The sequence below is a fragment of the Lolium rigidum genome, chromosome 5, assembly GCF_022539505.1.
Source record: "Lolium rigidum isolate FL_2022 chromosome 5, APGP_CSIRO_Lrig_0.1, whole genome shotgun sequence".
NCBI lineage: Eukaryota > Viridiplantae > Streptophyta > Magnoliopsida > Poales > Poaceae > Lolium > Lolium rigidum.
This window is the reverse complement of record NC_061512.1, coordinates 140,187,594-140,198,595: the sequence shown is the minus strand read 5'-3', so window position 1 is coordinate 140,198,595 and position 11,002 is coordinate 140,187,594. Positions and strand designations below refer to the sequence as shown.

At 48.1% G+C, this 11,002-nt stretch overlaps 1 protein-coding gene across 1 annotated transcript; it reads right to left on the bottom strand.

The window, feature by feature from the left end:
- Positions 1-5,239: 5,239 nt before the first annotated feature.
- On the bottom strand, positions 5,240-5,920 carry LOC124656474 (ferredoxin--NADP reductase, leaf isozyme 1, chloroplastic-like). The gene is made up of 2 exons (XM_047195210.1): positions 5,416-5,920; positions 5,240-5,320 (listed from the first exon to the last, which is right to left on the bottom strand). The coding sequence occupies exons 1-2, from the start codon at positions 5,869-5,871 to the stop codon at positions 5,240-5,242; spliced, it is 537 nt and encodes a 178-aa protein (XP_047051166.1). The 5' UTR covers positions 5,872-5,920.
- Positions 5,921-11,002: the final 5,082 nt, after the last annotated feature.

Genomic DNA, 11,002 nt, shown 5'->3' with positions numbered 1-11,002 from the left:
GTTGTCTATCGAACTTTTCTTGTAGTGTCGGTGTATATAAATGATATACATGTTATGGTTGTATTCCTAGTTAGGTCACACAATGAAATTCTTGGGTATTAGTACCATATTGGTTGGTATGAAGTGTCATACAAAACAACGCAATACAAGAATACAATGGCCTAAGTGACTGATAAGGAATATGGTAATAATGCACGTCTGGAACATAATAAAGTGTTGTTATGTTTATCATTGGCATTCTACCTAGCCCTTAGAATTTATAATAAAGAACTTAATAATTGTTATTTTGCTTGGTCAAATGAAAACAATGAGTTGTTCAAATTATGACATTACTCCATGTACGATGGATAAGTTATTATAAATCTTAATGGTGAAACACACATACATAAACACTGACGCTAAAATGCCATAAGGCAAATGATTTGAATTCCAATACAACAAAGAGCATTGCTAGTCCGTAGAATACTACTCCCTCCGGTCTTATTTAATCGGCGCGGGGGGAGAAAAACGTTTCACAATGTAAATTTTACATTCATGTCCTACATTTTCAAAATCTGACAACACAGTCCCTAATTCCTAATTCCATCGCGAGATCCATTCCGCCTCAGCTCGGCTCCGCTGGATCGATCGATCCCAGCGATCGGTCCGCCGGATCGATCGATCGATCCAGCCTCCGCCACCCGCCCTGCCAAAGCTCCCAAAGATCCAGCCGCGCCGATCCGCCGCCCGCCCGCCCCAGGTCTCCTGCGATCCGTCGCCCGCGATCCGGCGCCAGCCTCCGCGATGCCGGAGCTGCCGGGGCTGCCCCTTCCCGCTTCCCGCTGGTCAAGCCGCCGGAGCTACCGCTTCCCGCCGTCTGTTGCCGGAGCTGCCGCTTCCCGCCGTCAAGCCGCCGGAGCTGCCGCTTCCCATCGCCAACGTGCCGGAGCTGCCGTAGCTGCCACCATGCCGGATTCCCGGCCACGAGCTCTCGGTCCGCCATCTCCATCCTCCGGCAGCTCCAAGCATCGGTATGAATGAGTTTAGATCGCTTACCTCTCTTGGCTCCCATGTATCCTCACTTTCTGCCTGAACGCCGAGATGATCTGCGGCAATACCAAAATGAGTTTAGCTGTCGACAAACAGAGTTGGTAGACGAACCCACATCGACAAATAATGCATGATGATGATGATGAGCACGGTAGCGGGTGTCGTGTGAATGCATGAGATGACTGAACTTGCAACGTGAAGGCGGTTAGGAACAAACCTGCAGATGGCATCAATCAAGAAAAACAAGCAAATGTCCCTGGTCTTCCGCGACTGCTGCCACCGAGGCGCTGTAGCGCAGCGATGAATCGGCGATGCAGCCCCAGCGACCAGCACCTCCTGGACTTCCGCGACTGCTACCGCTACTGCTCTCCGGCGTCCGTGACGGCGCTACTGTTGGCGCTCAGTGGCAGGTGATATTGCGAGGCATATCCGGGACTGCCATGGTGGCCGCCTCGGTCTCTCCAATGATATTGCGAGGCTGGCATGCCATTCGATGGAATGAATGCACTGGACACCCGAAAAGATCCCGCCAACCATACATACAAGTGAGTAAACGCGAAGAAGTGAGGATATGATAATGTACTAATAGCTGATGGAGTACATAGAACACTTCCTGCTCTCAACATCCCAAAATAGGATGCACTGCTCACGATAAGTGATGAGTATATATATTATACCAACCAAAAATAATTCTATGTTGTCAGAGTGTAGATTTACACTTCTGAATTTCAATGATATGGAGTTTTAGCTAACAAATCACATGATATCAGTGTGCTATCAGTGTGTCATGCATTACAGTCAAGCACCAGTAACTCAATTATTAAGCTAACAAGGATAATATCTGATAGTGTGCCAGAAGATAATATCTGTATCTTTTGAGAACTTCTCCTGAACCTGTTGTACAAAGTTCCTAGAAATTTGATCTAAAATTCAGTGAATGATTCCAAAATACAAATAAAACGTTTAACTTAAGTTGCATACTTGAGTAAGTTTACTTATTGTTGCGGTCAGAAACCCACCGGCGGGCAGCGACTGGCAACACCGTAGAGCCGGGAACAACTAGGGCTGCGGCTGGCCCCAGTCCCTCAGAGCGACGGCCCGCAAAGCCTCCTGGTCACACGTCCGATGCTGTCGCAAGGGCGTGCCACCTGACCTATACCTGGTCAGAAAGGTGTTGGATGATGTCTCGCTTAGTTTCCTGCATGGCATACACGTAAACGTTAAATACGAGCCTCGATCGGCTCTCAGGTTATCCTGTGAATCGGCTCAAAGAGCCGATCCACCCATGATTCGTACAAGGTGTCCGAATATATGGTGGTCCTGCTTGATCAAGATAAAGCTAATGCGATCTACGACGATTTAGGGTTTTCACCGCATAATCGGATCATCCTACTCACGATTGGGCCTCGCGGCTCGCATACGGTGATCGTAAGCCGATCCTAGACAGGGCCTAAAAACCAACACGAGGTTGATCCCCGGAACATCCTGTCTAGGGCTAGCAAACTACACCCTACACGCCGCTGGATCCTCCAACCCTTTGTAAGGCCTAACTATTGCGGATGTTAAACTAATCCTTGAAGGACAAGGAGCAACCGTAACGGATCGGATCTACTAAACTATGATCAAGCGGGGTGCTGCCCCTACACCTAAGATAGGTGTAAGGGCGGCTAGATGTATAAGGGTTGCACTACGACATCATATGATACGAAGAACAATGCTAACCCTAACACATCTAAGATAACTACGTTGCTCGCCATCAAAAAGGCTTCAGCACGAGCAACGCATGAACAACGGGATAGGCTTGTGCTGCCTAGATCGCAAGATGCTTACCGGAGAAACCCTCGAGACGAAGGAGTTGGCGATGCGCCGAGATTTGTTTGTGTTGAACGTTGGTTGTTGTTTATTTCATAAACCCTAGATACATATTTATAGTCCAGGGGACTTTCTAACTCAAGCGTGCACCTAACCGTGCACGAGTAAAACTCTAACTCCTAACAGACACGTATCCTACTATGGTACAGATACACGGGCAATTAGCCCAAACTTGGTACACAAGGCCGATTCACGTATTTCTTCCATGTATATTCTTCAAACCCATCTTGATCGCGGCCCACCTCTGACTCGGTCAAATTCTGGTGATAACACTTATCTGATTTTATTATCACGCAGTTCCATCATGGTTGAAGTTGAAGTACTCCAAGAAAATGATGGCCAAGTAGTCAATGATGCACCAGGCGTTGGACAGCCATCGGGAAAAGACCTGTCAGCTCAAGCAAGATTTGCTGCTTATTTTGCTTTACAAGTTATACAAAACAGAGATGGAAAAGTAGAGAAAAAAGACAAGGTGCTTGTTGCTGGTCTATTAAATACAAGTATAAGAACAGTTGAGAAAATATGGCTAGATGCACGGCAACAAATTGCAGCAGGTGAAGAAGTTGACGTTTCATCCAAGAAAAAAGGCAGAGTTGGCCGAATGCGAAAAGATCTTGATCTGTCGAGGGTAACCACAATCCCATTCAACAGAAGGAAGACACTAAGATCTCTAGCAAGGGCATTGGATGTCAGCAAAACAACCTTATACACCAGGTTCCAGTGGGGTGAGCTGGAGACGTTGCACGAGCCCTTTGAAGCCTTTTCTAAAGCCAGCTAACAAAATTGAAAGATTGGAGTTTTGCATGTTTATGCTCTGATGAGAACTCAACCCCAGATAGTGATCATTACTTCAAGGAAATGGACAATTTTGTCCACATCGATGAGAAGTGGTTTAACATGACACAAAAAAACAACACCTACTACCTAGTCCTCGGAGAAGCTACCCCCTTTCGCACCAGGTGCAAAATAAGAATAGTATTGGCAAGGTGATGTTTTTAACAGCTGTAGCTAAGCCAAGGTTTGCGATCGATGATGGAAAGAGGGTTTGCACATTTGATGGGAAGATAGGGACCTGGACCTTCGTGACGAGACTGCAGGTCTGTTAGAAGGAGTGAAAAGCAGGGAAAGGGGGACACTTGAACTCAAATCACTGAAAGTTGATCGAGATGTCATGAGGGATTTTATGTGTCAGAAAGTGATTCCTGCTATCCTGGACCTGTGGCCGGACGAAGATGCAGGAAGAACAATCTATATCCAACAAGACAACGCTACACCACACATTCGGCCTAATGACCCTGTTTTTCTACAGGTTGTAGCACAGTCTGACCTCAACATTCAGTTGATCCAACAACCTCCTAATAGTCCTGACATGAACGTTCTAGACCTATGCTTCTTCCGGTCTATTCAGTCTCTCACTGACTGCAGAGCGCCTAAAAATATCCGAGAACTGATCGAAGCTGTGGAGCAAGAATTTCAAAATTATGAGGTGGATAAACTAGCTAAAAGCTTTGTGACATTACAGTCATGCTTGAGAGAGACTATGGAGTTCCAAGGAGAGATCTGCTATGCCATCCCGCACATGGGTAAAGATAAAAAGCTGAAAGAAGGAAGACTACCTATCTGCCTGAATTGCAAAGCTGAGCTAGTTTCAGATACATTAAAACTCATAAGAGAAGCACAAGCAATTCAAAGTAGTAGCAGCAACAAAGAAGAAAAGGTGGAGCAGCTCAAGCAGTTGTTATTAGAAGCAGCAAAGAAGCGAGAGGAAGCAGCAGCAAAGAAGCGAGAGCAAGCAGCAGCACAAGAGCATAGCCGAGCAAGCAGCAGCACAAGAGCAAGCAACATCCCAAGAGGATAGCACAGCGAGCAGCAGCACAAGAAAATATATATCTCAGATTGTAATTAAATGTAACAGTCAAAGAAAATTCTTGAGTAAACACCAAACAGAAAAGCTACTATAGTTGGTGATAATATTTCATGCAAAGCTTCAATTCTGTCGAAGCCTGATTTGAACTAGCACTAAGCACTAAGCACTGAACACTTGATAGCAGATTCTTCAGAGGGAAGTACAGGATGCAGTTGCAAAATAGCCGTGGAGATACTGACAACATGTAAAATCCATTGCCGATTTTATTTATTGAATCCACTGAATAATAAGAGTCTAATAAATAAATAAGTAACCGATTTTGAATTTAAAAACCTAAACTGAACTGAAACACTCTGAAGTCTGATTTTGTTTTTCGAAAAATTGAAGTCTGAATAAATCACTAGCAGATTCTTCAGAATCAGAATCTTTAGAGCAGAGCAAGGGGAGGATTAGCAGAAGCAGAGGTGGAACTCACAAAGGAAATTGGAGCAGACTCCCTTGACGACCTCCCCCTGGTCGTTTGTGAACCAGCCGCTTGACGCACAGTGAAACCTGCACACAAATACAGTTAAAACTGAGCCGAAAACTAACGCAGTTCAGAGTGGAAGGTTGAATCGACCAAGCTCAGCTCAGCTCAGCTCACTCACGGTCTTGGAGTCGCCGAAGTCGCCGAGCGCGCTGCTGGCGATGGAGTAGAGCCTGAGCTTGTGCGGCTTGCCGTTCTTGCCCTCCCCGTCGGCGACGATCCCGATGGACTGGCCCTCCTTGTAGGGCACCTCGCCCTCGTGGCCGAACACCATGTGCCACGTCTCCCCGGGCGCGTCGGCGGCGGTGATCTTGGTGTTGAGCAGGCACTTGTCGATGTAAGGCTCCTTGGGCCGAAACTTGTTCGTCACCACCCCTTCGTCCCGCTTCTTCGACTCCTTCTTGGCCTTCACCAGCGCGGCATCGGTGGAGACGGCCTGCGCCCGGATGACTAGGCCGCGGCGGGCGGTGGTTCTTGCGGCGGAGGGGAAGCCGCAGTGGGAGTGTGGGGTGCTGGAGGGAGTGGAGGCAGTGGTGGCGGAGCGAAGGGAGACGGCCGCAGCCGTGACGGCGGCCATGGTGCCGCAACGGTGAGAGAGAGCGAGTGTGTGGGGGAGGGATCAAGGTTGCAGGCAGCTACTCCTCGCCAGGGCTCTCCGCCACCAGATCTTGCATCGCCACCACCTGATCCGTGGCAAAGGTCGAAAAAATGCAACCTTTTTAACGGATCCAGCCAGGGGGTGGAGATGGAGATTGTGACGCCCCAAAACCGGTACCATGAGGATCCCAGCGAATCCGCCGAAATCCGCACGATATCGATTTTAGGAGACGCACCACCAAGCGTCTCGTACACGCCGAAGCATGCACGCGATGCGGGTGGAATCAATCACGAGAGGTAGCATTACAACAGTATTACAATAGAGCCCACAAGAAAGATATATTACAACAACGACTCCAACGAGTCAAGAATACAAATATACCGTACAAAGATCCAAGTCATACAGAAGATCAAATACGTCCGAGTACGGACAAGATACAAATTTGGACTAAGAGTCCTGAAGTTAACCAATGGCGTCCATAACCCTGCCCAGGCCAAGCCGGAAGGGTAACCTTGCTAACGTCGTCTTCAGCGATCATATCTTCATACCTGCCCGGTTATGTCCCGTAGAAGCAGCAATAAGTACGGGTTCGTACTTAACAAGACTTCAAGACGTATAAGCATTCGTCAACCAGTCGTCCTTTGTACTTGAGGCACGCAGGGGACTTAGAGGACGCAAGAGGAACGTCATAGGCAATATGGTGGGGTTAAGCGGCAACGCGCAAGCACTAAAAATCTATAGAGACACTCTACAACATTCGTAATCAGAGAAGATGAGAGAGCGCATAACTAACAGTTCTATACTCTGCAAACATAACACAGCCGATGCGTTCCCCCTCGCAAGGAAGTACTTACAAAGGCACTCACACGGTGGACAAGTTTTACCCATTTATTATTAGAGTTGTGCTAACTTACTACGCAAGTTATTATGATTGAAACAGCAGGTGTAAGTTGTCTATGATCGAGTCATACAGCTCCAAGTCGTCCATAACCGCGGACGCGGCTTATCGATAAGATTTAACCCTGCAGGGGTTGCCCAAATGTACCCACACGCACGATCAACCCACTTGCGACAGGTGGATATCACGACTCGCACTCTCCTTCACGACAACAATGTCCAGGAAGCCACCTAACCAAGTTGAACCCGTATCGAAGTCCGGCCGTATCTCCGAAGCGGACTTAGCTATGTGTGTCAACGTGCTAGGTGGTTTAAACACACACTGGGGCGATAAACCACTTCGCAGAGGCTCCACGACCTATATGTGCATACCAGAAACAAGGGATACAAGGCACCCAGGGGCTTCCCAAAGTAAATAAGTAACAGGCTGGCATGCACGCAACAACAAATGGTAAAACATTGCAAACTAGTTGTGGCCACTGGACAAAGCTGTAGATTCCGGCAGTGGTCAAGGGGAGACCCATAAGCATACCCACGTGTGGTTAGGGCGCTCAGTCTCGGAACAGATAACAAGAACTCGGGTCCTAAGCTTTAAAGAAACACAAGTGAGCCGCCATAAAACGAGCAACTGACCCACCGATGTCTCCGCTAACATTTATTAACAAGTAACCATGATACTTCCAACAGATATAACCATAAACCATGTGTCATGTTCCCCAACTGATAACCCGATAAGATAGCGGTAACAGTAACGAGATATAAACAACACTAACATGCACTACGACTCGCAAGGCAGACCCGAAACCAAACAATAGCTGTAGGAGGTGGTGGTGGCAATATGGGCTGCTTGAGGTAACAGGTGGAAGGGACACGTGACAAGAACGCAACTTAAGGATAGCATGAGGGAGAAGGCAAAATGAAATAGGTGAGCGACTTCTGCAGGGGCAGAAGTATAGGGGAAATGCTTGCCTGTTAAAGCTTGCCGAGGAACATCCGGAGAACTTGTCGTATCTCACCGCACCACTTCGTGATCCTATCCGGGAAGAAGCAAATGCTACAACAAGCAACGGATGCAAGTATTACTACTACGGAAGAAGAACCAGCATGATCAAGATGATATGCATGACATGGCAATTATGATGCGATGCAGCTTATCCAATTTAAGCGGAGTCGGAACCCCGGACAAACAAATTAGAGTTGAAGTTGCATTTTCTACCGGCAAATTTAAGGGTGGATTAGCATAGCAAACATGGCAGGGGTGAGCTACATCAAAGTTAAATGGAACCGGGACAACGTTTATATAGTATCCCACATATTTCATATGTTACATATTAGGTGATAATGCAAACTACCACGAAATTTTATGATGCATGGTGCAACAGCAAGCATGGATGGCATATTCATGTTCTTCACATTTTTCTGATCATTTTTCATATAAAACACTTTTTATTTCGAGTTATAGTTTAGGAGATATGATTTTAACAAGAAATGCACATATTCTGGGATTTTCAGAAAAACAGAAAAAGGTCTAGAACTTCTCTCACCGAGAGGAGAGCTAGCTGCAGAGGCTGACGCGCGGGTCCGGGCGCTGCTGACTGGGCGGGGGCTGCTGACGAGGCAAGGGACCGCGGGTTAGGAAGCAGGAACATGCAGGGGTCAAAGTGCAAAAGCTTCAGATCTGGATCTAAGGAATTTTCTTACCCAGGGGAGAGCTAGTCCAGGTCGCTGACGGACGGGGCCCGCAGCCACGTGGATGCCAGCGTGGCAAACCTTCCGTGCGCACGCACGCAAGGTGCTCGACACGGGGTTGCCGCGCGCGGCGAGGGGAGCGGCGGTCACCGCGGTCGGATGTGGCGCGTTCGGGCGTTGCAGGGCACTTCCGGTTGCGATGAAAGGCGCGTCGGAGGCGCCTGGTCGGCGCGGACCAAGAGAGGGCGGCGCCATCGTCGGGGAGGCGTCAGAGAGGCACTAGCGGCAAGCAGCTGCGGACATGGCGTCGGCACCAACGGTGAGAGGGGAAGCAAGAAGCCAGGGAGGGGGAGATGATGACTAGAAGATGCGTCACCTTCCCAGGAAGTCGTAGGTGTGCTCAAGGAGGTCGGAGGAGGAGCGAGCTCGCCGGAATCGACGTCGGAGCGCGGTGTCCGGCGCACAGAATCGGCGATTTTGCCGTTGATTGGGGAAGAACGGGGACGATTCCTTGCAGGGGAGGATGAAGACGAGGACGGAGCATCTCCTGGTGGCGTCGGTTTGTCGAGGGGACGGCCGGAGCGACGGCGCCATGGCGGGCCGTGGCGGTGCTGTGTGGTTGGAAGAAAAAGGGGAAGAGGGGAGATGGCGGCGCGAGAGGGAGGAGATGGTAGGGTTAGGGTTTCTGGAGGCCGGTAGATAAAGGGGGAGGGTAGGTGGTGGAGATGCGGTGGTGGCGTGGGACAGCGAAGGGCGGAAGGGAGGACCACGGTCACGCCGTGCTCGTGCACGAAGAAGACGACAAGCAGCACATACCGTTTCATCCAGGAAAACGGGACAAGATGGGTTGGTGGTGGTGGGCTGAAGCGAAGAGGATTGGGCCGCCGGGGGAGAAAGGAAGAGAAGGCCAGGGAGAGGAAGTCTACGGGCCAGGGAGGGAGAGTGGCCCAGGGTTAGGGGTTTTCCTTTTTTCTTATTTTGATTGGAAAACTGTTTTGAACATATTTTGAAAACCAAACAGAACAAGTCAAGATTTATTTCGAAGTTTGAAAATATTTAAAATATTTATTTTGTTTCGATTTTAGGGTTTTGTTAGAATGAAAAGACGAAGGAGGTTTTATATAGAAACCATATATGAGAGGGAAACCAAATAGTTTTTAACTAAAATAATTTTCATTTGATAAAATCTTGTGGATGAGATGATGCATGATGCATGATGATGCGTAAAATAAAAATAACAAACAAATCTAATATGGGGATTTTTCCTGGCTCGCTACAATCGACACCACTAACAAGGAATCTCGCCCCGAGATTCCACGTCCACGTACGGGGGAGAGAGGTGGGACTAACGGGTCTTCAGGCGACGTGTCGATTTCCTCGACACCACTAACAAGAGTTCTTGCTCCATGCTGATCGGGCGACACCACTAATAAGAAATCGTTGTTCCGCTGTTGATGATGCGCTTCCGTCGGGATCCTCCGAAGAACGAACCTATTAGGTGAGGGGCAAAGATCGTCCAACCCACGTTGAAACCTAAGACTCAGAGAACTTGGATAAGAGAGAAGACTCAAAACGCGCAAAGGTAAGAGTAGAAAGAATATAGGTAAGGAGAAAAATCAGAGCTAATCAGAACTATCCAACGAGTTTTAGAAAATAGTTTTGACACTCTAAACTCAACGGTTGTTGGCAAGGTTATCCTACAGGCTGGACTAGTGGGGTACCGTCAACCTGATGCTCTGATACCAACTTGTGACGCCCCAAAACCGGTACCATGAGGATCCCAGCGAATCCGCCGAAATCCGCACGATATCGATTTTAGGAGACGCACCACCAAGCGTCTCGTACACGCCGAAGCATGCACGCGATGCGGGTGGAATCAATCACGAGAGGTAGCATTACAACAGGATTACAATAGAGCCCACAAGAAACATATATTACAACAACGACTCCAACGAGTCAAGAATACAAATATACCATACAAAGATCCAAGTCATACAGAAGATCAAATACGTCCGAGTACGGACGAGATACAAATTTGGACTAAGAGTCCTGAAGTTAACCAATGGCGTCCATAACCCTGCCCAGGCCAAGCCGGAAGGATAACCTTGCTAACGTCGTCTTCAGCGATCATATCTTCATACCTGCCCGGTTATGTCCCGTAGAAGCAGCAATAAGTACGGGTCGTACTTAACAAGACTTCAAGACGTATAAGCATTCGTCAACCAGTCGTCCTTTGTACTTGAGGCACGCAGGGGACTTAGAGGACGCAAGAGGAACGTCATAGGCAATATGGTGGGGTTAAGCGGCAACGCGCAAGCACTAAAAACCTATAGAGACACTCTACAACATTCGTAATCAGAGAAGATGAGAGAGCGCATAACTAACGATTCTATACTACGCAAACATAACACAGCCGATGCGTTCCCCCTCGCAAGGAAGTACTTACAAAGGCACTCACACGGTGGACAAGTTTTACCCATTTATTATTAGAGTTGTGCTAACTTACTACGCAAGTTATTATGAT